The sequence below is a fragment of the Colletotrichum chrysophilum genome, assembly GCF_026319265.1.
Source record: "Colletotrichum chrysophilum strain AFK26 chromosome Unknown scaffold_39, whole genome shotgun sequence".
Classification (NCBI taxonomy): Eukaryota; Fungi; Ascomycota; class Sordariomycetes; order Glomerellales; family Glomerellaceae; genus Colletotrichum; species Colletotrichum chrysophilum.
The window spans coordinates 254605-279922 of record NW_026517326.1 but is presented as its reverse complement, the minus strand read 5'-3'; the positions used below and the strand labels follow the sequence as shown (position 1 = coordinate 279922).

Sequence of the window (25318 nt, the reverse complement as noted above, 5' to 3'; positions counted from 1 at the left end):
GTGGGTGGCACAGCAGGAGAGGCGAGACTGTCTCTCAACAATGCAAGGTGGGCTTGACGGTAACCGTTGGCCGTCAGGACGAGGGCATCGAGATGGAGTTCAGGCGTTTTGGGATACGACCATATTGGCGATGTCAGGGGCATGTGTGATACCACTTCCATTTAGGCGCTCATAAAATGTCATCAAACGTCAATTTTTCATTCGCTGTCATCAAGCCGTCCTTTTGATCCTCCTCCTCACTTGCAGCTCTTCGTCACACGCCATGCGACGAGGCCACGCCGACCAATCACTCTCGTGAGTGTGTTCCATACACCGTCATCGCCGAAATCGAGGTCGTCCAAGTTTAGGTGTTGTCTGTACCTCCACACCTCGCGGAATCGTAAACCCTTCAGGCCCTTGTTGGACAGATAGGGGTCTATCCACGTTGCTGAAGCAGGTGCAATGAGGTAGGTGCCGTTCTTCTCCTTCAAATACTCCGAATTGCGTCTGTCTGCGGGCGTGTCGCACGTCGCAAGGCTGTCCAGCTCCTTCAAAAGGGCCTCGCCCTTCATGCCCATGACATCTCGGGTGGTGAGGACTTCGTTCTTGCCGTTGAGAAGCCAGATTGGCGGGGTGTACGTCTTCCACCAAACGGCCTGGGTCGCGTCGGGCTGCTTGCTAAGGAACACCTGTCCAGGCACGATTCCTCCTTGGTGGTAAACGCCCATGAGGATGCCAAAGACCAGGTTGAAGCCAATCCAGGTAGCAATCCAGGCTCGAAGAACGGTGCGGCTCTTTGGCACATTGACCGACGACAGGATCAGTGGAACTGTTGGCAGCAGGAAACGGGCTTCCTGGTGCTGGAAGATAGACAATACAAAGACGCCGGAAATGGCCGAGTAGAGCCGCAATGAGACAAGCGGCTGCGTGAACAACAGCAAAGCAGCAGGCCCGATCAACATGGGGATATTGACCAGGAGGTGTTGGTACCAGGGGTGCAGTCCATGCTGAGCCAGGTTGTCGGGGTTGATGTTGTACATGAGGTTGTTGAGTGGCGTGATGACGGGGCGTGAAATTAGATCTGCCCACTTGATGGGCTCGGGAAGGTAGAATGCCGTGTCTAGGGTGATGGCAACGAGGGTGGTGGTGAGTGCAGCTAACACCATGGCGGTAAGGGAGAGAGGTCTATGAGGTTGTCAGTGCTGTTCGCTGTGGCGTGAATCAATGCCTCTTACCTATTGACAAAATGGGGTATCAAACGAAGTCCCGGAATCAGCAAAAAGGCCGGGAAAGTAATTCTATTAAACAATCCAAAGACAGCCACGATCCCAAGGATTGTGGAAGCAAGAAGCGACGATTGTTGCTGTCACAAACGTTAACATCCCGTCAGACTCAAGGGTTGAGGGCAGCTCACTGGGCTTTCAACAATGCGCTGAATCAAAACCAAGCACCATGCGACCACCAAACACTCCACCGAGTTCGAAAAAGTGTGGGTTTGGTAAGTCCATGTCACATATGATGAGGCTACGAGGAGCACAGCGACGCGTCGGTGGCGCGGGGAGCTGATGAGCTCGTGGATGGCCCAGTCCTCCAAGACAAAGCTGGTGACGAACATGAGGACGCGCAGGGTCCAGAAGACGGCGATCGGAGGGATCTCTCCGTCGTGGCCGTTACCGATCCATAGCCATCGGAGGAGCAGCATGGGCAAGCCGTAAACGGGCCATAACGGGAAAACGCTCCGGATCGGGTGTTCGTTTGTGAATTCCCATGTGTGTCGAACGGGGTAGCTAAAGATTTGGCCTGCGCCACGCGTTAGCTCAGGTACTCCAAAAAGCGAGAACGAGCGCGAAAGTCCATGCGAGCTCCCGGGAGCTCGGGGGGAGCTCCAAGGCGCAGCAAAGAGCTGCGCGCGCCCGGCGCAAACGACGCGGGTTGCGGCAGCGACCAAGTCGATCAACATACCAGCGATGACCTCGGGGCCTTGGAAGTTCTCGTCCGGGTGTAGATAGCTGGGGGACAGCGCAAACCACAGCCGGACCAGGACGAGGAACAGGTATAACCGCCGCCACATGGCTTTTGCTCTTGATTATATGGTCGTCGCAGGGCGGCCTGCAGCTGGGGATTCGGTTCGTTGTCCGATGCAAAAGCTTGCAAGTAGGTCGCAGGATTAGCCCGGGCAAGGTCGAGGGATCGTTTGGGTGGAACAGGAGTGGTCGCAAAGTAGCATTATCGAGGGGGAGGGGGCATGTATTGAACAAGTATGCGACTGTTCGCCCGGGGCCAGGAGGATTCGAGAATGAGCAAGAAGTAGGATGGAGAAAGACAAGCAAGAAGAGAAGCTTGGAAGATTAGGGCGAGATAGGTAAGGTGAAGCAAGCGAGGTGAAGGTGAGGGAGGGAAGAGAGGAAAGAAAAGAAGAAACGGGTAAGGTAGAACAAGGCACAGGCTATTGCGTAGGGTGATGGTCAGGATATTTTGGAGCAGCTCTCAGTCGCAGCTGCACGGAGGGCCCTCCTTAGGCGCTCCTTGGGTGCGGTGCGAATAGGTGGTGGGTGGATGCTAAGGGCAAGGTTCGGACGGGACGGGATGACTGATAGGTGGCCCACGCCGGGATGGTGATTTTGTTCTATTGCAAGGGATCCGCAATCTCTGATTAAGGTGGGAGGCACATGGCCCTGGCTCCTGCCGTTTGATGATGCTTCTCGAATCACCAGAGCTAGTGACGGACCACCTGGCAGTCGACAGGTCGGGTGAGGTTGACTTAGGTAGAGAAAGTGGGTGTCGAGGTCGCGGATTGTCATTTTAGCAAGGAGGGCTTCGCTGCGTGTCCTGTATCCAAGCTGGCAGTTGGCTGCTCGAGGAAATGCTTATTCGACGGCTCACAGGGGTCGCCAGCCCAGCGAACCCAGCGAACCCAGCAGTGCCGTCCCACGGTGCAGCGTGACGCGACGTGGTTGCTGGCAAAAAGTGAGACTTTGGGAAGTGTGCCCTCCGATGGCCCCTGTTGCAATGCAGAACCCTGCCAATGTTGCTTCGCCGGGGCTCCTTCTGGAAGCACTAATCCCCGAACGGGTAAGGCGGAGCCTGGAATGCCACCAGCGAGCAACTGCAGCTGGGAGTCTGGGACTTGGACTCACTGCTGGCTGTGGATGTCGGTGGCTCCTTCTTCTTCTTCCCCGGTCTTCCAGTCCAGTCGTTGTTGATGCTCTCCCTCCTCTCCCAACGTCAAGGGACCCCCTTTCCCTTGCGAGGCCAACCAAATACGTTCGATCCAGTCAGCAGCTTTCTCGAACCACTGCCATCTCATTGTCTTGTTGTCATTATGCATTGCGCATCACGGTTGCTCCCCCATCAGCCAGGGACTCGCTTTGTTTCTTGGGGTCGCTTGTCTCTCGAGCAACACGCGCACCAAACCAAGACCAGCCTTGTCCGATTGTCCCAGAGAGTCTGATATCAGACGAACAGACATAATAACATCCTTAGTCTCTGCGGGTATCAATTCCGGCTCCTCGGGCCTTGTCATAGTCCGAAGCGCTATGTGTTATCATCTCGGTGCCACGGACAGAGGCACGCCGCCTACGGTTGTTTGCGCGACCCTGGAAACGGGCCTCCTATCAGGACACTATTGGACAGGAGTTGAGGATCGGTAATGATGCAACAAGCAGCACACAATGTCTCGCCGTCGGAATGTGGTTTGCAGGGCCAGCGCCTCCCTGCCCACGCCGTGGGGTCGTGGAGTTGACAGGCCTCTTAAGTGCCTGCAGCTCGCTTTCGCCTTCAAACTCCGCCAGCTTCGACTTCATCGTCTTTCTACAGATCTCCGTCTGATTCTTGCATCGGCACCGAACCATGGGTCCTGCACGTAATGATCTGCCTTTGCAGAGACTCTGCGCTTATTCGGGCGGTGAGTCTGACGCGGGCCTGGCGGTGAGGCTTGCATTCACCGCTCAGGGTGAAGTATTAAATAATTCATGATCAACTTGGGCGCAAGAAGGACCTCTGCTCATACCGACTCTGTTGGGGCGGAGCTTTACTACTACGGCCCGAACGCAGCTCCGGACCCGCCGTCCCGATCCCGTCTCTCCGTCCGAGAGTGCAACGCTGTTTAACCACATTTCCTATTTCCAGAACTCGGAAATGGGGGGTACGCAGATTTGTAGCAAGGTATGGAGGTTTGTTCTTACATCAAGCCAACATCTTTACACTTTCTGAGTCACACTTGGCGACTGGAAGGCGTCCAGGTCCCCATCCACCGCAAACCTAACGGAACATCAGTAGACTGGAGATGGCACCGAGTTCAAGCCGCACGACTAGAAGAGATCATTGAACGCTGGAAGATGTAGCACCATCTCCAATCTGCAGAATTAGCACCTTGGGTGGTCTAGATGCATCTTCTCCGAGCCCTCTCTCAATGCAAATCGGCTTTCGGTGGATATCGTGGCTGGTGCTCATCGACATCGGATGTGGCTGACAGCATTCGATGTGGCTTAACCCGAAAGTTCTCTGGAGCATTTGTACCTGGAAGGCTCAGGTGAGATGCATGACATAATGAAGCCATGCCGCATCCACGCCGGTGTGGACATATTGAAGACCATTTTCCAACCCCAAGCAGAACTCAAATAGGGAAGGCCAGCTACAGTGTACCCTTCGAACCTGACGACGATAGAGATCAGGAAAGATGACCATGACAGCCCCGCCGATCTGTGGCCGTCAGGCTGCAATGGCTGGACATTGCAGTGCGTAGAGGTATCTGCGGTCGGGGAGGACTCACAGGGTAAAAGTGCTAGCAAGGCTTCTGCCTGAAAACCCTTGCTTGAGGTGAATGCAAAGACAGAGCGGCCTTTCCCCCTCAGGGATTCCTGCCTCCAGATGCTGCGGCGTAGCGGGCTCCTTTGAGGCCTCAGTGCTGGGCCGAATAAAGGTTCGTCGTGGACAAGGCGCCATTCACCTTGCTGCTCCAGGCATCAGAGCGGTTCCGGCCCGCAAATATGTTACCCCAGCCAATGAGAAGCCGGGCAGCCTCCTTTCTTGCTCGGGTACCCTACGATTCTGAAGGCAACTACGCGCCCCTCCGACCCTTCCTGTGTGCTGTCCCCACAAAGAGAAGGTACCTACCGTACCAACCGCTTTGCCCCCCAATACCTTGCCGACCAACGTCAGACTGTGAATCAGCACACAAGCATCTCCATCCGCAACCCGTCGCCGCCATTGTTTGCTACCAACACCACTTCGTCCAAACCACCTCTCTGTCGCGCCCACTCCAGTTTCTTTCTCCGATTAGCTTTCTGTAGGTATATCTACTGCATTGCTTTCCGTCTTCGTCGATCAATCCAAATCCTCACACTTCCCTCATCAACCCCACCTCGCTACAATACAGCTTCGCACGCATTTCTCTGCTTCAACCAACTGACATCGTCGAGATTACTCGCAGACACACATACATCAATCAAGATGGCCACCGAAAAGAAGGAGCAGAAGATCTGGGTGCAGTCCAACGACAGCATCACCCTCCCAGTCGGTACGTCACATCTTTTCCTCTCTAAGGCGTGCTCCTTCCTCCGTTGTCGCATCCCGCTAACCGTTTGGTTCTAGACCGCGTTGTTGCTGAGCGCTCCATGCTCATCAAGAACATGCTTGAGGACGTCGGTGATGATGCCATCAGCCAGGAGAACCCCATTCCCATTCCCAACGTCAACGAGGCCGTCCTGAGAAAGGTCATCGAGTGGTGTGAGCACCACCGCAACGACCCCCCCGTCAACGCCGATGAGGAGAACGACGCTCGCAAGAAGACGACCGAGATCGAGGAGTGGGACCAGAAGTTCATGCAGGTTGACCAGGAGATGCTCTTTGAGATCATCCTCGTATGTGATACCCTTTCCTGATCCTTCCCAGCTAATGCTAACCTTTTCCCAGGCCTCCAACTACCTCGACATCAAGCCCCTCCTTGACGTTGGCTGCAAGACCGTCGCCAACATGATCAAGGGCAAGTCCCCCGAGGAGATCCGCAAGACCTTCAACATCACCAACGACTTCACCCCCGAGGAGGAGGAGCAGATCCGTCGCGAGAACGAGTGGGCCGAGGACCGTTAAGCAAATCCTGGGAGCGGTGGGATCATCTAGATAGGATATCCCGTGCCCGCCATTTATGTGTTATGCATCGTTTTCTGGCGTTTTCGACGATTCCAAGGGCACCCAAGGGTCACGGTTTGCTTAGGGCGGGAATTGGTGAAGGAAGGACTCACCGCAGTGCGCATTCGAAGACCGCAAGGTAGTGTGGGTTGTCTTTTAAGTTTGCTTCACCGCTAGCATTTCAAGGCAGACCGTCTCCTCACCATTGCTATTGACTCATCTGTGAAATGATGGATGTACCCGTGTGGAAAAGTGTGGCTTTTCCATGGACCACTGTGTCTGGATCGCTGCTCGTGTGTGCCTCACCATTTTAAGAGTTCTCGCAATGAGACGGGTACCATAGAACAGCCACATATTGCTGCTCAGCGGTCATTAAATCCTACAGATGTTCAGATTGAGGAACGAACCTGACTGCTAGATTTCACGACAGCAGAGAGATTCATCACATTGTGACGTCTCTATTTTGGCATCGGCACAAGAAGAAATGGGCAAGTGGATAGTGGGTCGCCGTTGAGAGTACCATCCGGCCATCTACATACCAACGAAGCTCACGCCTTCCTACGGCACCATTGTGGCTACGACACAGCCAAGGTAGAGAGGCCCAATTGACATCTATAGAATCTATACAGGCCTAGATCTACGGACCTTAGTTGGGCCACTTTGAACCGTGTTGGTCGCCCATGATAGATGTGCTATCGTGTAGAAGGGCCGAGCCTGTCCAAAGCTGATGGCCAAGCAAGCCCATGAAGGCAGGGGACCTTAAAAGACTCTGAGGCCAATTTGCCCCAGCCCACATCACACGACAGACACCATGAAGCGGGAGAAGCAGGCGTGGGACCTCGTTATCTTCATTCAGAGGCATCAAATGATTTGGCATTCCTTTCCCTATGACCGTAACATGCAATGCGTGGTGTCTAGCCGGAGCCGGGCATCCATTTTCCCTCCATAATTTTCCACCCCGAAGACTCCCACGATCAGACTCTTGCCGATGAAATTTAGAGTCGTCTTAACTCCTCCCAGAAATTCCAAGTAGAAGTTCCATGTCGGTCGGCGGTGCCATCGAGATGAGACACACTGGTTCGGATTTTTGGGAAATCGAGATTTGGTGCGAGGTGTTTAGATGCCGAGGCGGGTCTTGCGCCAGTGGCGTCTCTTCGCGTTGTAGCTGTAGGAATCAGTGTCAGTAAAGATCGGTTGCGTCGTGTCGGGGGAGCGCGCGCGCGCCCTAGGATCTCGTCGTGTCGACCCCAGAGACGGCAGCAGAGGGTGTATCGTACCGAATGGTGTTACCAGTGCGGAGACGGATCCATTGGGGGATAGGGCGGTTCTGCTTCTGCGCCTTGGCGAGCTTCTGCTTCGTGCGGAAAGACTTGTGGCTCTGTGATGGTTCCCAAATGTCAGCGCTCTGCTTCCCTCCGTGGTGTTTGAGAACCCCCAGGTCGTGGTGATGATATTTGCCCCTCCTCGATCCGTCCGCCAGCGCCGCGCGCCCGCGACCTGCGCGAACCACGCATTTCTCCGGTGAAATCGATCGGGCACAATATCATCATCGTCGTCGTCGCGGGGAGAGAATAGGCGTCATCACATACCGGCATTTTGACGGCTGTTGGCTGATCAAGGTAGTCGAGTCCTTTGGGTGCAGTTGGTTCTCCGATGGGTTTGATGGTTCGAAAAATCATAAATTCTGTGTGAGAAGGCACTAGGTTAGGCGAGCCCGCAAATACCCTGATTGGCGGGGAGGGCAGCGGGTGGAGACGGTCACGCTTTTTCGGAAGGAGTCACTGCACGACTTGAGGCTTGCGTGCGCGCCTCAGCCTCAGCGGCTGCAGCTCGATTAGATAAGGATTGCAGTGACGCTTTCTCGACAGGTGCAAGGTCAATTCTTCTTGCCTCAGGCAGCAACGTCAACAGAATTCGGCTTATGTGATAATCCCTGACGTGCCGATAGGCTCGAGCGGCCGACGATCCCAGAAGTGGCAGGCCCGCGGACCCGTTGGAACGCCCAGAATTAACCATCCATGCAGGGCATGTCTTGAAAACTGTCAATTAGGGGGCCCTTTCCGTACCTTCAGGGGCCATCGAGATTCTTTTGCAACGGTCCTTTGTCTCCCACCTCTCAAAGCCGCGGAGTTGCAAAGAAACCAGAAACAAGTTTTTGCTGCCTTTTACTTGACGAGACGACGAAACGAACGACGGACGCCGAAACCAAACCGGAAGAGGGAGTGTGTGTGCCTGAGTTGTCCTTTCAGGTTGTCGTTGTTTCCTGCTTCTTTGTACATAACCCGGACGACCGTCTTGTTACTTGTCGCCCCCCTGGATCGGAAGAAACAAGCCACCTTTTAGCTTGTCAAGCCTCGCCTTGCCTACCTACCTACCTCTCCTACCACGACCCGAGGCCAACCGCGCACCTTTTTGAAGACTGCGACATTCTGCAGTCGCAGCGGCGAAACGCAACATCAACCCCAGCAACCGACGAAGTAACGACACACACACATCCAACAAACCGTCAAGATGGGCGCGAGCATGTCATGGCTGTCCGGCCTCTTGTGGTCGAAGAAGGAGATCCGGATATTGATCCTGGGCTTGGTATGCATGCACCGCACCCGCGCCGCTGCTGATGCTGCTCGGCACCCCTGGAGCCAGCGACCTCCGAAACGCAAGAGATGCAAGGCTGACAAACCGCGGACGACTTGCACAGGATAACGCAGGGAAGACGACACTGTTGTACAGGCTGAAGGTGAGCTCATGACAGCCCATTCACATGCGCGCGCGCATGGGGAAAGAAGCTCGGCACTAACTTTATGCTTGTTTAGATTGGCGAGGTGGTCACCACGATCCCCACGATAGGATTCAACGTCGAGTCCGTCACATATAAGAACCTCAATTTCAACGTCTGGGTATGCGAGAGGAACCCTTTGAATTTCTGGCACAGACCGAACGTCGAGGCTGACATGGCATGCGTGCGCCTGTAGGATCTAGGCGGTCAGACTAGCATTCGTCCGTACTGGCGGTGTTACTACGCCAACACGGCCGCCGTCATCTTCGTCGTCGACTCGACCGATATCGAGCGTCTGCAGACCGCCGCTGAGGAGCTGGGCGCCATGCTCAACGAGGAGGAGCTCAAGGACGCGGCCCTGCTCGTGTTTGCCAACAAGCAGGACCAGCCAGGCGCCAAGGGTGCGGGCGAGATCTCGGAGGCCCTGCGACTGGGCGAGCTGCGCGACCGCAACTGGAGCATCATGGCATGCTCAGCCGTCGATGGCAGCGGTGTGACAGAGGGCATGGATTGGCTTGTCGTACGTTGTCACCCCTCAGCACCGCCGTGGTTGATATAACCACGGGTGCTCTTTCGCCCGATATGGACTAACTCCTCGTAGCAAACCGTCAATCAAGAGTCATAGAGGTCTGGCCTCGACCCTTGGACGCTGTTGAACAAGCTCTCCAACACCCCCATGCCTAACGCCCCCTCATGATTTATAATACAAGCCCCGCTGGGTTGGGTAGACCTACGCATTGTAGTATGTTGTACGTTTGCGAGCAATGAACACACCAGGTGTGACTCCGAAGCCTCACGCTCACCTTGAACTGTCGGCGTTTCTGCTTTTTGGGACGGCGTAGGCAGAGCGAGAAGGCACACTCAACGGCCGTTTTCACTCGTCACAAGCGTCTTGGACGGACTGTCGTATGAAGGTGTCGCGCAGACAAATTTCACGAGGCGATCAGAGGGCCAGAGGCGGGGAAAATATGAAGACAATTCGAGTCGGTTCGTTGTTTTTATTTATACGTTCTAATACCAGCACGGGGACGTCGTACTGCGTCCCTGGTTCTGTTCTGATCCTGCCGGTCTCTGCCGAAGCGTTCTGTCTGATATCTATGTCATGCCGTGCAGACGATTGCATCGGCTCCCTCTCAACAGCACCTATTACTCTTCAAGCCCAAAGAGATGATTCCATCATAGTTTTCCCACCATGGTGGTGGGTACGGGTTGACCGCCATCGAACATGTTGAAATCCGGTTGGTCAGACAACATCGCATTCTGAATCATCAGGTCCAAATCCTGCGTATCCATCGCCGGCACGGAGTTGTCTCTCAAGACACTTGACGACGACTGTTTTTGGTTGCCTGTTGACAGTCTAGGGAGAAAATCGACGTCGCTCTCGCTGCTGAAGTGTCCAACAAGCCTCCGCCGTTTGTTGGGCCCCTGGGGGTTGTTTCTGGTGTCGTTTCTGGTGGCGCTTCTGGTGAGTCTTGTGGCTGTGGTGCTTCCTTTGGCTTTGGGTGTGGCCTCGCCGTAGGCTTTGCTTGTGGTGTTGCCCCCACCACTGACACCGTTGCCTCCATTGCCTCCATCGCCTCCATCGTCTCTATCGTCTCCGGAGCCCTCATCATCGCCCCCATCATTGCCTCCATCGTCGTCCTCGTCGTCGCCCTCGTCGTTGCCATCGTCGTCGTTGCCCCCGTCATTGACGTTGTCGTTGGCGTCGTCGTTGCCTTCATCGTGACCGCCACCTCCACCATTGCCTCCGTTGCCTCCATCGTCTCCAGGGTTTTCATCGTTCCCGCCCCCAGGACCTCTGGGGTCTGTGAGGTCTCTGCCTGGGCGTCCTCTGCGGCCTCTGCGTCCTTTGGGGCCTTGGAGACCTTGCGGACCTTGCGGACCTTGAAGACCTGTATTGACACCGATGACTCCAGGGCCTCCCGAAGCAAGGTAAGCCTGGTCCGCTTGAATGACTCGATGAAGATAGTTGATTTCTATCTTTGCTTTGTGCTTCGCGCTCATTGTCATATAGGCGGGTGGCATGCCAGTGTTGCTGAAATCATTAGTACGTATAAGATTCACTGCAGAGGGCAACGCTCACATAGCTTGCTGCTTCTCTTGCGCCATCCACCCTTCGTTGCGATTCAGTCGTCGCAAGAATTCGCTGGCTTTGACTTGCAATGCTTGGGCGCGAGCTCGGCTCATGTTGTCGGACACGCCGCGCTGCAAAACATCGGTGCAGGCTTGGATAAGATCAACGGCCAGGTTTCTCGCTTCTTGTCGAAAACTGGAGTGGTGAAAATGCAATGCGGCCGCCCCTGTATGCCTGGTAAGCATCTGTTGACGACGTCGGGATGTGGAAACTCACACTGTTCGATGTCTTCCCAACTGTAATCAGCTCTTCCGTAATTCGTCGTCGGGACTTGGTTAGGGTGGACTCTGTGCATGATACCACTTCGGAGCCTTGGAGGTTGGTTGGCCATGTTTTATGCGTTTGCTATGCCTGCCTGCAATGCCGGTATGGTGGGACGTTACATCTTGTACTGGAATTGATGTAGCCAAGAAGTTGTCGGGATGAAGATGGGAAGATGAGCAGATGACTGACGTTAACATGGGCTTATAAGGAAGACCTCCGAGGACGCTTCGGGCGGTGGAAGGCAAACACAACGACTGGTCACGCCTGCATGATGGAAGTTGAGACTGTGAAGCACTTGCCCGTTGGCTGGGTTTAAGTCGTGGCCGAGGGCAAGTACCTCTCGAAATGCGCTTCAACCCGACCTTCACGGTCGATCCCGTCACCCTCCTACCCCGTATCATTTTTAATCCCCCCTCCTTGTCGCTTTCGGCGAGGCAATAACCTCGAGCTGCACTTAACCAAGCGGCTTCTCTTCCGGTCAACTTCTCATAACAGAAGGACCGCGGCGGATGCAGTGGCTACGCCATAGAATGGAGGCAACTTGGAAGGTAGTGGAAGGGATCCATTAGTAATAACGACGATGGTAGACGACGGTAGACGACGACAGACGATAACAGTAGGCGACGACGAGAACATAGGCGATTAGAAGTAATAAGGACAACAGCAATGATAGCGATAGTGATGACGATAGCGGCGACGATAGCGACAACCAAAGTGAGTATGTAGGAAACGTAGTCGCTTGAGCATAGGGAAACTAGGGGGTCTCGGTAGGATATACGGATTACACGCGTGTGGTAGACGCTGCCCGGATAGCCAACTAATACTGCCTGGCTAGCAAGACTCTCCAAATTTCATAATCCGTCATGTCTTTCTTTTCCATCCTCCACTCTGACGTGTACCGTCCTTACCACACTACACAACTCAAGCCAGGCCACCCACCAATGCGACTGCTGCAGCTCCCATCGCCGCCATAATGAACAAGGACTCGACTCTGACAGCCGCCCCCGAGGCGCCGTAGTCGGCAGCAGATGTAAGAGCACCCGGGCATCCCTCCTCCGGTGTGTTGGTACTAGAGCTGGCGTACAGTCCGACCGCCGCCATCTCAAAGGAGCACGTCTGGCGGGTTGGTGACGAAGTCACAGAGGTCGATCCCGGCATCTCGTTTCTCCCATTTGATGTCGTCTCCGTTGGGTAGAACGGGCTTGAGACAGTGAGAGACGGGTCGAGGTCGGGATCGCCGGGGCTCAAGGCGGAGGTCGCAGTGGCTGAAAGGGTCAAAGACGCCGTGGTCGTTCTGGGTTTCGAGCAACCGAATTTAGGAGAGGTGCCGCAAATCTCGCCCACTTTGCAGCTCCAAGGCTCGTCCCTCTCAGGGTCGGCGCAACATATCTCGGTCTTGGCGATGCATCCCCTCATGCACGGCTTGAGTCCCTCCTCACATTTCTCGTCGTCCTGGCGTTCGGTGATCTGGGAAGCGGGCAGAAGCTCGGCTCCTGGTGCTGCCGCTGCTGGTAGGAAGAATGAAGCGCTGATAAGAGCTGTGATGAGAAGCATTTTAGGAGTTCAGAGCTGCACAAAGCTGAAGGCGCTGTGATAGTAAACGAAGTGTACAAAACACTGCAAGAAACCCTCGAAGTGGTCTTCAGTATGACCTCTTTTATTCTCAGTCAGCCTTTGCCGTGATTCACCCCTTTAGCTAAATGTGATGCACTCATGTTTGCTCAGATAACTTCCCTTCAACGTACACATCGGAGCCGGGTCGGATGCGGGTGTGACGTTCCTCCTCCGGCACGGAGAGTTTGCCATGTTTGCCGAATTCCACCTGCCCACCTCGTGTCAACTCAAGCTTGTCCTATTCCTTGTATCATGCTCATCATCTGGGGTAGTGCCGTTGGACAGTTGTTCCCGACAAGCATGATCTTGAAGGACGAAGCCTGCCCGTGGCACCCCAGAGCCAAGTTTGCCAAGAGGGGAGACAGGTCGGGACTTGTGAGAAGTAACCGATAGGCTTGGTTCATTGCCTGATGTTGAAAATGCAAAACCAACTACTGCAATCGACCTTCCGGGGCCGTGGGCTGCGTCGTCCCCAGAACCCATGGATTGCCAGATCCAGTATCGACCCTGTCCACTCAGGGGACGCAATGCGGATCTGTCACCGGTTGTCTGCAGAGCGTTGCGCGGCATTTTCTGTCATTCCGCGAGTAATAATCTTCAAGCTCGCCGTGTTGTCTGCGGCAAGAATGACCGTCCTGTAGGGTGACGTTAGGGCCCAACGACAGTATCTCTCATTTCCAGATCCTCTTGACTGACTGACTGACTGACGCAGGGTTGGTGGGACATCTCTGATCACTCTCAGTTCGAAGGCCTGTTCGAACAGAATGCAACATGCACGAAAGATAGAGAGAGGCCCTCACAATAGGATGCGAAGGCAAAATGGAAAGCTTTTTAGAAAGTCCAAGAGACCGCCAGTAGCATTGGTTACAAGCTTTGTGGTAATCGTCCTTTGAAGCAACTCCGAGGGACGTGTTAGCTTTGTCGGTCTCCATTAAAGGATATAGGGACATCTCTGAACTAGTCCGTCGTCTCCTGGAGCCTAGTCCGTGGACATTTACGAGGCTATCCTCACCAAAGATCTCACGGCTGGTCAGCGAGCTCAGCTGAAGGAGGGTCTTGCCGACGCCAAGGTTGTTCTGGAGCGGGCTCGCGGCGACCAGAGTGCTATCGATCGTGAGACCAGCAAGAAATTGCGTGTACGCATGACCTCGACTTTGCATGTCACCCAACTAATGTTCTGCAAGACAACCATGACGATGAGCCAGATGCACAACGCCCGGATTCAGGAAATACACGACCGCCTCCAAGCTGAAGCTGAAGCTGAACAACGAAGAATGAGGTTCCTAGCCCGCCTGACTCTGACTGATCTCTTTGGCGAATCTCTGTCTTGGGCCACAGCCGTTGCTGCGCGGTGAACGTCAACCTCGGAAACAGCCAGCTTCTGCCTGACAGTTTCTCAGGAGCCTGGCAGAAGCAAAATTGATGCAGAGAACGAGGTACAAGATGGGCGGATAAAGACAGGCAGAGGAAATGGTAGTCATCGATGATAGATACTAGTTGATCTGCCAACTCCTGTGCTCCAGTTGAAGAGGAAGACTTCCGCAAAAGGAGTGAAAACACGGTGACTTTGACAAACGTGAAACTGATCTTTGGCAACAAACGCTGCATCCACAGGCCCTCTACCTGTGATTTCTTCGCCGCGGAAGGCTCTCATATGCGAGGGAGATGTAGCTAGCGTTCCCCGAGTCAACAAGCAAGAGGGACAATAGGCAGCAATTCACAATAATTAGAGATTCTAACGTATTGAGCTTCTCCATGTTTGGTATCTCTTGGCTGACAGGCAGCTTCGGAACGCCACACATACAGGGCTCGGCATCTTTCCGCGTTCGACCGACCCATTCCGTGGCTCCTCCACCAACAATGGTGGAGTGCCCCCGGAACAAGCCATCTCTTCATTTAAAAGTCGGGTTCTCCCGATATGCTCAGTCTTGATAACTTGAGTCTTTCGGGCCCGTTGGAGTTTTAACTTTGGTTTCGCTTTACGCTTCGCACCTGAATCTTCCATCGATGCAAAAGCCGCACATCAAAGGTTGGGTGCCAAAGTCCGGAGACCTCCGGGATATCACCGAGATGCGAGCCAAATTCTCGGCGGTATCGGCGCAGCAGCGGTCGGAACGCCAGCCGGCCGTAGCGGAATGCGAACCGAAGGCCGATCATGTGAGAGCGCGAGCTGCCACTTTCTCCCTTTCCGGCAATGGGAAAACGTCGAGGCTGGACGCGACTCTGCTGCGTGGTGAGCCACCCAGACATGTCGCGAGCTCGGCGGTGTGCGCAGGATTGCCGTCTCCCGCTCCACTCCGGGGACAGGGAAGGCCATCGCGATAGGACGCTTCCCGGCGAGGCATGCCTGTCTTTGGCCAATGATGTCATTTGCTCTCCTGCATTTTTCCCGATTTAGGTAAAATACACGATGTGGGAATCCCGCTGTCTCTGGCTCGGGTCTGGAGCAGAAACAGAAATTCGCACATAGCATGAAGGACGGTTGACTTATCGGGCAATGGAGAGAGACTCACTCGCATTGGATGTCGTCTGCGTGGTTCATCCAAAGGCCGGTGGTGTTTGAATGTCAAGCGTAGTCTGGAGGCATACAGGCATGAACCTCGTCGCGCACAGCCGATTGGCGCGCTGCTCGACTTGCAACATCTTTTCCTCTTCAGACGTCTAGTCGGAATTTCTGGACAGGCGCAAAGCTAGCCTGACCGTCGAGGTGCATACGGGTGGTCTGATGGATCCGTAGGACCAAACTCGTTGGTCACAGGCAACATGCTGTACCGGCTAAATCCATGTTGGCTGTCGTCCGTCTCAGCGAGTTTTCTCCGCATCGCTCAAGAGGCTGGAACCTCTCCAACTTGACGACAACCGTCCCGGTGCAGAGCGTCTCCCCCGCAACATCTGGGGAGGTCAGCAGCACCGGGACATGACTGGTGTACCCGGCAGCAGAAGACAACTTGGCAGGTTGCTGTGGGACCATGCCATTGTCGGAGGGGCCAGGCGACGTGTGTGAGCCGAGGATGAGCGCATGTCCCGTCTCACAAGCATATATCACTGCTGACCCTTGCCGGATGTGCTGGTGTCTCCCGACGGCACAGCGTTGCCTGTGAGCTCTTTAACGCAAGAGACGCGGCTACGTGCGTCTAAAGACGTTGCTCGGCGGGCAAGAGGTGAGCCGAGGTTGAGTTCTACATCATGTTGAAAAACAGACTGAAAGATAGCCGACCGTCTTGCTGCTGAATCGTTTAGACACAACTCAGCGAAAGCCACGGGTGGAGCGACAAGGGGGTTGAAGAGCGCTAGGAAACCTCGAAATGGAGCTTCGTGTGGATCTCAACACCCCAAGCTTGCATTTATGTGACATTCCATTGGCCGTGTCGTGCCGGAGCTTCTCAAATCTGATGGCATCCCTGCCGGTCGACGCATGTCGTGCCCTGGCTCCTGCTTCGTAACTTGAGCGCCCTGAGTGGGAGAAGGTCCCCAAAACCCGAAAGAAATGGGGGGAGAGTGATGGGGAGGGGCCGAGGTGAGGGCCCCATCGCAAGCTGGATGGATTGCCCGGGGGCATTTCTTTTTCTCTGCGCGCAGCCTTTGAAAGTATTTATGTTTCCCCTTCCCTCCCGCTGGACCCCTGAAGATCCTCTTTGATCTTCTTTTGATCTGAATTGCCAATTGCCGCTTCTGTTTCTTGATATCCAACTTGGACTCAAGCAGCTAAGCAACAACACTCTAGCAGTGTAACCCTCCAACCCGCCCTCCCACATCCGAACCCCCATAGTCTCATCCTCGATCCGAGAGACAGCCGACACAATGGGATCCGACGAGAAGCCCCCTTCCACCTACCGGTACAACGAGAAGCCGACTTACACCACCTCCAATGGCGCGCCGGTCCAGAACCCCCAGCATTGGCAGCGTCCCGGTCCCAACGGACCTCTCCTGCTCCAGGACTTCCACCTGATCGACCTGCTTGCTCACTTTGACCGCGAGCGCATTCCCGAGCGTGTCGTGCACGCCAAGGGTGCCGGTGCTTATGGCGAGGTATGGCGGAACAGCAGGCGGTCTCTGAAGGCGAGACACTGACATGCGACAACAGTTCGAGGTCACTCACGACATCAGCGACATCACCTCGATCAACATGCTCAACCAGGTCGGCAAGAAGACCAAGGCCGTCGTCCGTTTCTCTACCGTCGGTGGAGAGAAGGGTTCCGCCGACTCTGCGCGCGATCCCCGCGGTTTCGCCATCAAGTTCTACACCGAGGAGGGCAACTGGGACTGGGTCTACAACAACACTCCCATCTTCTTCCTCCGCGACCCGAGTCTTTTCCCGGTAATTGAAATTGATGGATTGGTCCTTCCGGCATTGTTCTTACCATTTTTAGGTTTTCATTCACACCCAGAAGCGCCACCCGCAAACTAACCTGAAGGATGCCACCATGGTAAGTCTCAACACCACAACTCGCATCACGACTTCGCTAACTTAACCAGATGGTAAGCAATTGATTCCGGACTTGAAATAACGCTTTTTAACGTTAAATGTAGTTCGATTATTGGTCCTCCCATGCGGAATGCGTCCATCAATTGATGCATTTGTTCTCTGATCGTGGAACTCCTTACTCTTACAGACACATGAACGGTTATTCCGGCCACACGCACAAGTGGACCAAGCCCGATGGCTCTTTCGTTTACGTCCAGATTCACTTGAAGACCGACCAAGGAAACAAGACTTTCACCAACGAGGAGGCTGGCAAGATGGCGTCCGAGAATCCCGACTGGCACACCCAGGACCTCTTTGAGTCCATCCAGAAGGGCGACCACCCTAGCTGGACAGTCTACGTCCAGACTCTTACCCCCGAACAGGCCGAGAAGTTCAAGTGGAACGTCTTTGACCTGACAAAGGTCTGGCCTCAGAGCGAGGTTCCTTTGAGGCCCTTCGGCAAGCTCACCCTCAACAAGAACCCTGAGAACTACTTCGCCGAGATTGAGCAGGTCGCCTTCTCTCCCTCTCACCTGGTTCCCGGTGTTGAGCCCTCAGCCGACCCCGTCCTTCAGGGCCGTCTCTTCTCTTACCCCGATACCCATCGTCACCGTCTTGGTGTCAACTACCAACAGATTCCCGTCAACCAGCCCCTGAACTCCTTCAACCCCTTCCAGAGAGACGGTGCCATGGCTGTCAACGGCAACTACGGTGCTAACCCCGTGAGTTCAAATCTATCACCAGTTCCCCATGCTAGTTATGTTAACCGCATTCAGAACTACCCCTCCACTTTCCGCCCTCTCAACTACGCACCCGTCAAGGCCGCCAGCCCTCACGAGCAGTGGGCCGGCAAGGTCGTCGAGGATCTCTTCGGCCCCATCACCGACCAGGACTACGAGCAGGCCAACGGTCTCTGGAATGTCCTCGGCCGCACACCCGGCCAGCAGGAGAACTTTGTCAAGAACATCTCTGGCGCTCTTGCTGGCGCCATCCCCGAGGTCCGCTCGCGCACCTACGAGATGTTCTCCAAGGTCAACCCGACGCTCGGTGGTGCTATCATGAAGGCGACTGAGAAGATTGCTGCGTAAGTTCCCCGTCCTCATTCATATCTACACATTCGTTTCCGAAGACTAACACCGACATCAGTCCCGAGGAGCCCCGCGCCAAGTTGTAAGAAGTTACGATGTCACGATGCAAACAAAAGATGGCGATAGACAAACGACCTAGACGAGAGTCTCCTCACTTAGAGTCAAGCATGCGTTTGACAGGATAGACGCCGTGTACTACCACCGCCTCCGCGCCGAGGTTCGAGAAGACACAAGAAGCCGAGCGGGCAGCCGTGGATGATGCGCGCCGCGAAGAAAGCTTGAAATACCCAAATACAATTGTTTAGAAACTGTTCTAAAGATTTATACATGATCTTGGTGGCTCATGAAAAAACTCATGGCCTTGGTATATGTGCAAATGCGCCCGTCCCTTTCCGTCCGTGAAATTCATAAGTGCTCACACGAGTCGCCCGCCGCTTGCGCGGATCGGGGTTTCAAGAGCGGTCGTTTCGTGTTCTTCGACGCCGACTCGCATATTCGATCTACAAGAGTGAAGAGTGAGGAGCAGCCGGTCGGTGCCTCGTTGTCACATCTGATCGGGCCGCCGCTGGAGTCGACTAACAGCAGCAGCAGCAACACTCGAGGCATTCGAAGCAGCAGAGGCCAGCGCAGATACCGCAGCAGATGGCCTGCAGCAGGTGAGAGTTGTTTGTTAGCTGTTGAAAATTCCAATGGTGAGTCTCGAGCATCAGCCTCCCCGAACCTACGCGCGACTTGAGGGCGTCGATGTGGTTTTGCGAAAACGACAGGACTTTTACAAGACGTGGTCAAGTTTGGGGAAGTTGATGAGGAGAATCATGGGTTGGGAGCTGGAGGGCTTTGCTTACTCCGCCGTCTGCTTTACCGCCTCGTAGGGACGTTGACTGTTCCATCTTCATGGGCTCTACCAAGCGCTGGTACAAACCGTCAGTGTGGAATTGCTTAGCATCTCAGTTACGGAGCGAAGAGCTGCTCATTCGAGTCCAGAGACCGAAAATCGTGGGTGACGGCGGAACTCACGGGTTGTTCGGAATGGTTCGGCTCCACAATCATCGCCGGCGCAGGCTCCCTTGGCATCTGGTTGTACTCGACCGGACCCGACATTTTGAAAATTACGTATTACACAGAGTGAGACAAATTCGTCCTCGTCAAATTCTTCGATGGATGGGAAACACCGGATATTGTATGTCGTCGCGTCGACTCAGACAGAAGAAGACCGGGAATTCTTTCAGCTTCGAAACCAAAGGTGTCGATGTAACGTTGGAAACACGGATCGAAGGTTCAGGCACAACAAGACAAAAAGGAAGAGAAAACCTCAGACCAAACACGAGGACGTGCGGGAAATCCTTTTTATTAATGAGCAGAAGATTCGAAGACCAGGCCGTAGAACAATCAGAAACCGTGGACCGCGCGCCGCCCTCGCCAGGTCCGGGGGTCTCTCTGGGCCCCCATCTGCATAACGGAAGGCAGACTGGCTACAGCTGGAAGAAAGCCTTGGCCTGGAAAAAGAGAATTAAAGCTCAGGGCAACTTAATCCGAGCCAGACGAGTGGTCCGAAAAAGAGTGCAAGACCGGGGTGTTGGTACGACATCCGTTGTGTGAATACACGGATTTCAAAGGAAAAGCTGCAAGGATGGACCGGGCTTGCATCAGGCGGCACTTGCAGGTCGTGCTGCGCGTTCCGGTGTTTGCTGCGGGTTTGAGGACTACCACAGAAGCTGTTCGGCCGCCAGCCGAGGGCTGTTCACCGTGGGATAGGAAGGTGAAGCGGCTGGCAGCGTGACGCGAGCTCGGGATATCCCTTCATCGAGTCGTGGGCGGCGGTGCGAGACAAGGCTCCTTCGCCTGACCTCGTGGTGTGCCTGCTGTCGTGGATGGTGGGGGATCCTTGGGGTGGTGTACGTGGTGGGGGGGAATGACCTCAGCGAGGGGTGACGCCAAACGCGGGCATGCGGTCGGTACTGAGTAGTGACAGACGGTGGGAAGGTTGCGTCGGAAGGAAAAGTCTGTTCCTGCCTTGACATCGCCTCTTGGGACGAAGATGCCTTTCAGTGCCTGTCCTGAATGGATTCATGCGACAGTGAGAGTGGAAGATGAGACGGTTGATGTTGGCTGCAGGAGGGGTTTGTAGGAATGCGACTAACGGGCTATTTTGAGGCTTACTAGTCTACGTTCATTTACATGCTAATAGTGACGCGGCACACTTGTTTGACGGATATGCTAAGAAAGGGTGCTGTTCGGTGGCAGTTAAAGTAAAGAGATCCCAGTAACCCGCCATGGGCTGACTCGGTCTGCCAACCAATGATCGGGTTATTGACGGGTTCTTTTTTCCTTCTTCTGGGCCCGAATCCGAGCGATCGCCGCTTACAATGATGGGCGATCTGACGTGGTATTACGGGCTGCAGGGTTGCGGCGCCCAGAACATTCTTCAGCCCTTGGTGGGCGATTCAAGAGAGACAATCTGTTGCTCGACTTGGAAGCGACGTGTTTGGAGTTCGAGCGGCTTTCGTCGGGGTTAAGGGAAGGATTCAATTCGAAACCGCCGACTTCAGATGGAGGATCCAATGAAGTCGAGGTTGAGAATGATGCGGTTTGATGAAGTTCGAGCTACAATAGTATCGAGATTGTAAGATCTCACTTTTCAAACTTGCTTGCCAGACGTCGTATGTAGATTGCCAGGACTTGCACAAGTTGAGCAAGTCGGGTCAAATCAAGACTGGCCGATCGCCCAGGTGAAGAGGCATGCGACAGGCGGCATTTTGAATAAGTTATGCCTGCACCAGACTTCAGCTCCGCGAGCGTCTCGTGCGTGCTGCTGCAATAGGTAAGGTAGGCCGGTGCCGCATGCCACGGACCGAGTGGGTCCGAAACCGGAGTCGGACCCGGTAGACTCGGCGATGTCTCCGGTCAGGTGCACCGGCGACACTGCTTACATGCAATTCGAACAAACCTTCTAGAGAGAGAAAAGAGCGACCAGAGGAATCCGACCTGAAAATCTTGGCTGCATGCACCCTTAGCACCAACAAGACCCATAAAATCTGATGCAGTGGGATTAGCGCGCGCCCTCGGTTGGCTGAACCCCAGGGATCAACAGCCGTCAAGCGGAGGGCGCAGAGTGGGCACCCAATCCGAGCCGATCCCCGCTACCTCTGCAACCCTTCAGACTTTAAAACTCCCACCGGAACGGCTCCCGATCAACTCTGCAGCACTTCTTCAGATTGTCAATTGACAACAAAGTCTTTGCAAGCAACGCCGCCTGAAGAGTCGGAAGCAATGTCAACCTCAGAAACCGAGCTGAGACACCTCCGCGCCGGGGCTGACCCGGACCTGACGGCACCTCTTCCGGCCGCGACCCCGCCTCTTCGGGATCCGTACGCCGCAGAGAGCCCCGAGTCTGGCTCCGGCGTCGACGACAATGTCCAGGACAACCACCGCTCCAGCCAGGAATTTGATTCGCTCCCTCCCGTCGACGGCGGCAAGCAGGCGTGGCTTTTCCTTGCCGCGTGCTTCGCCATCGAGGTGCTCGTATGGGGCTTCCCCTTCGCCTTTGGTGTCTTCCAAAACTACTATTCCACCAACGCCCCCTTCGCCGGGCAACCAAACATCGCCGTCATCGGCACCTGCGCCATGGTATGAATCCGACGAGCCCCGAATGCCCCAGACACTAACCTCCCCAGGGAATCATGTACCTCTCGGGCTTCCTCGTAATCGGCCTCCTCCGCCTCTTCCCCCACCAGAGCCGCCACGCACCCATCGTGGGCCTCTTCATCATGTGCATCGCCCTCGCCATGTCCTCCTTCTCCCAGACCGTGCCCCACCTCATTGTGACTCAGGGCATCTTCTACGCCGTCGGCGGCTCCATCGCCTACCTGCCCTGCATCCTCTACATGGACCAGTGGTTCGTCCGCCGCAAGGGCTTCGCCTACGGCGTCATGTGGTCCGGCACCGGCCTCGGCGGCGTCATCATCCCCCTCCTGCTGGAGTACCTCCTCGGCACCGTTGGCTTCCGCACGACGCTGCGCATCTGGTCCGGCGTCCTCTTCGGCCTCACCGCGCCCCTCGCCTTCTTCATCAAGCCGCGCCTGCCCGTCTCGCAGATGTCGCTCTCGCCCATTCACGCCGCGCCCTTTAAGAACCTCAAGTTCATGCTGAGCCGCCCCTTCGTGCTGCACCAGCTCGCCAACATTGTCGAGGCGCTGGGCTTCTTCCTCCCGGGCATCTACCTGCCCATGTACGCCCAGAGCTCGCTCGGCGCCTCGGCCTTCCCGTCCGCGCTGACGCTGCTCCTCGTCAACGTCGCCTCCGTGTTCGGCTGCATCGGCATGGGCTCGCTCGTCGACCGCTTCTCGGCCCCGTCGTGCATCATGCTCGCCAGCGTGGGCGCCGCGCTCGGCACGTTCTTCATCTGGGGCTTCTCGTCCAGCCTGGGCGTGCTGTACCTCTTCTGCGTCGTGTACGGGCTCTTTGCTGGCGCGTATACGTCGGCGTGGCCCGGCATTATGAAGCAGGTCACCGATCACGAACGTGAAAAGGAGCGCGGCGTCGACTCGAGCATGGTCTTTGGCATGTTGGCTGCCGGGCGTGGCATCGGCAACGTCATCTCGGGACCGCTGAGCGAGGCCTTAATCAGCGGTTCCCCGTGGAAGGGCGAGTTGGCACATGGGTACGGCAGCGGGTACGGCACCTTGATCATCTTCACGGGCGTGACTGCTCTCATGGGCGGAGCGAGCTTCTTCTGGAAGAGAATCGGGTGGTTGTAGAAGGGATAGGTGAATGAGTATGCAAGCTGAATTCAATTCTTTTCTAGAGCAGTCATCAGATGATCTATGTCAAATGATCTACCTCTGCGGACCTGTCCCGTTTTATTTTCCAGATGTGATGACCATTTTTGTTGCGCCGATTGTAACCCCACAATGCAAGACTTCTTTTGTAAAACGATTGCCCCCTTTTCCTTTTCAAAATGCGCCAAAATTACTTCCGTATATGCAATACTCTAAAAACAATTAAATATCAGGGATGTGCCTCGTCTAGGGGTATGACGAGTCACCACGCGCGAGGAGCGGTCGCTGGTCCCAGCGATCCTCGTCGATGCTCTCGTCATCTTCCTCTTCAATGTCGCTGAGCTCGCCGTCGGTGCGGTACATGAAGTACTGCGCAAAGATGCCCATGTCGAGGAACAGGGTGCCCAAGCTGCCGGCCAGCCAGCTGAGGTTGACCAGCATGTAGCGGCCATAGATGCGGTTCGCCTCGGACGGGGAGCACTCGTTCTTGCAGTGGGGCTCAAAGGCAAAGATGCTCAGCACGTAGGTCAGGTTGCCGAGGCAGGCAAAGAGGAAGAAGAGCATGCTGACGCCCTCGGTGGACTTGCGGCGGTAGTTGAGAAGGAGCTGCGGCAGGCGAGAGCCGAGGTACAGGACGGCGCAGAGCCAGCCAAAGATCTGGCCGAGGGTGTTGAACTCCAGGGAATCTTCGTCGCTGTTGCTGTGGTCGGGCTCCTTGTCGGAGTACCCGCGGCTGAGGAACCAGCCGAGGACGCCGGCGGCGCAAACCATGATGATGGCGGTGGTGTTCCAGGCAATCGCCTGCAGAACGGTCGAGGGCCTCGGCGGAGGAGCGGGCGCGGATTCGGGGCGCATTGGCACGGCAGGGGAGAGATGGGACCAGTCGGAGCCTCGGCGCTCACGCTCGATGGCCGACGCGGGCAGGAGGCCGGTCCGCTCGTTCGGCTCGCCGGTGCGGTTGCGCGGCTTCGGGGTCGGGGGAACCACCTCGTCCTTCCAGGTGAAGCCGCGGTAGTAGAAGCATTGTCCCAGCAGAACCATGTCGGCAATCGTGTAGTAGATGGCGAGGATGATCTGGGCAAGGAGTCATAGCGTTAGCCAGGGTCATCGATGCTTGAGGCATGCATGGGCCGTGACTCACCATGGTCGGGAGAACGCCCTGAAGGACGGCGCCCAGGATGTTGAAGACATCGCCAGCCAGCCAGACAATGATGAACTGCAGCGACAGACCGTCGGCACTGCCGCGACGGAAATTTTCGAGGATCTGGGGGGAGAAGACCACAACCCAGCACGCAATTGAGATGGAGCTAGACGCAATCAGGTCAGAGACTGGAAATTTTGGAGGTGGGCGTTTTCAAACTTACCCGCAAATGCCAGAAATGGCCTCAACATCGAGGTTGAGAGGCTCGGTAGGGGGAGCCATGGTGATGCGCAGGTCGGAGGCGTGATGCGACAAAGTGGTACCACAAAGGAGACAACGATATGAGGAAACAAAGGAGAAGAAGAAAAGATCCTGGGGAAGGAAGGGAAGTGATCAATTAGTCTAGTAAGGAAATTGCCGACTCGACATTAGGAACGGCAATAGCAAAAAAGGGGTGTCCTCCTACAAATCCTGGCGATGTCGAGTGGAAAGACTTTTCCATGGACAAGACAATTGCGAAAATGAGTCGAAAAATTGGAAAGCTGCTCCCACTTCCGCTTCGGCGCTCCCTCGCGCCATCGGCGGACACGTGCGCCAGCAGGTATTTCGCCAGCTGCAGCTTAGCGAGGTGCCACGACGTCACCGCTATTGCCCACTGTCGCCGGAAAGGGTCGCCAAAATGCGGGGGAAGAGACGCTAAGACGCGCTGAAACACCCATTTTTGCCAGGTGCTGCTGTGCAGGAATTTAGTGCTCAGCTCGTCCTCCAGTGCTGGACCGGGAACGCCCTGGGCGGTGGGCGGTGGACGATGACTGAGAAATCGGAATTTTCGCCTCGGCAAGATCCCCCAATCCACCGGACCTCGATTTTCTGGGCGATTTCGGGGGCCAAGTCGGAGTGGAGATAAGCTTAAGCACCTCATCTCACTTGACATCTGACTTGTCGCGGGC

At 55.4% G+C, this 25318-nt stretch overlaps 7 protein-coding genes across 7 annotated transcripts; 4 read left to right on the top strand and 3 right to left on the bottom strand.

The window, feature by feature from the left end:
- Positions 1-236: 236 nt before the first annotated feature.
- Positions 237-2050, bottom strand: SMP3 (alpha 1,2 mannosyltransferase; the record flags this gene model as incomplete). Its single annotated transcript, XM_053178552.1, has 4 exons — positions 237-1164; positions 1215-1342; positions 1394-1779; positions 1942-2050. The coding sequence occupies 4 exons, from the start codon at positions 2048-2050 to the stop codon at positions 237-239; spliced, it is 1551 nt and encodes a 516-aa protein (XP_053037563.1).
- Positions 2051-5430: 3380 nt separating this feature from the next.
- On the top strand, positions 5431-6069 carry SCON3 (E3 ubiquitin ligase complex SCF subunit scon-3; the record flags this gene model as incomplete). Its single annotated transcript, XM_053178551.1, has 3 exons — positions 5431-5497; positions 5572-5840; positions 5893-6069. 3 exons carry the CDS (start codon positions 5431-5433, stop codon positions 6067-6069), a joined length of 513 nt encoding a protein of 170 aa, XP_053037562.1.
- Positions 6070-8619: 2550 nt separating this feature from the next.
- ARL1 (Arf GTPase arl1) lies at positions 8620-9581 on the top strand (the record flags this gene model as incomplete). Its single annotated transcript, XM_053178550.1, has 4 exons — positions 8620-8694; positions 8922-9005; positions 9081-9404; positions 9510-9581. 4 exons carry the CDS (start codon positions 8620-8622, stop codon positions 9579-9581), a joined length of 555 nt encoding a protein of 184 aa, XP_053037561.1.
- Positions 9582-10060: 479 nt separating this feature from the next.
- COL26b_005710 (uncharacterized protein) lies at positions 10061-10894 on the bottom strand (the record flags this gene model as incomplete). The annotated part of the gene is made up of 1 exon (XM_053178549.1): positions 10061-10894. The coding sequence occupies one exon, from the start codon at positions 10892-10894 to the stop codon at positions 10061-10063; it is 834 nt and encodes a 277-aa protein (XP_053037560.1).
- Positions 10895-16697: 5803 nt separating this feature from the next.
- Positions 16698-18535, top strand: COL26b_005709 (uncharacterized protein; the record flags this gene model as incomplete). The annotated part of the gene is made up of 6 exons (XM_053178548.1): positions 16698-16925; positions 16981-17214; positions 17267-17323; positions 17427-18083; positions 18138-18445; positions 18508-18535. The coding sequence occupies 6 exons, from the start codon at positions 16698-16700 to the stop codon at positions 18533-18535; spliced, it is 1512 nt and encodes a 503-aa protein (XP_053037559.1).
- Positions 18536-21719: 3184 nt separating this feature from the next.
- COL26b_005708 (uncharacterized protein) lies at positions 21720-23206 on the top strand (the record flags this gene model as incomplete). The annotated part of the gene is made up of 2 exons (XM_053178547.1): positions 21720-22076; positions 22124-23206. The coding sequence occupies 2 exons, from the start codon at positions 21720-21722 to the stop codon at positions 23204-23206; spliced, it is 1440 nt and encodes a 479-aa protein (XP_053037558.1).
- A 267-nt stretch (positions 23207-23473) lies between these two features.
- On the bottom strand, positions 23474-24650 carry COL26b_005707 (uncharacterized protein; the record flags this gene model as incomplete). The annotated part of the gene is made up of 3 exons (XM_053178546.1): positions 23474-24301; positions 24369-24534; positions 24592-24650. The coding sequence occupies 3 exons, from the start codon at positions 24648-24650 to the stop codon at positions 23474-23476; spliced, it is 1053 nt and encodes a 350-aa protein (XP_053037557.1).
- Between the last annotated feature and the right edge of the window lie 668 nt (positions 24651-25318).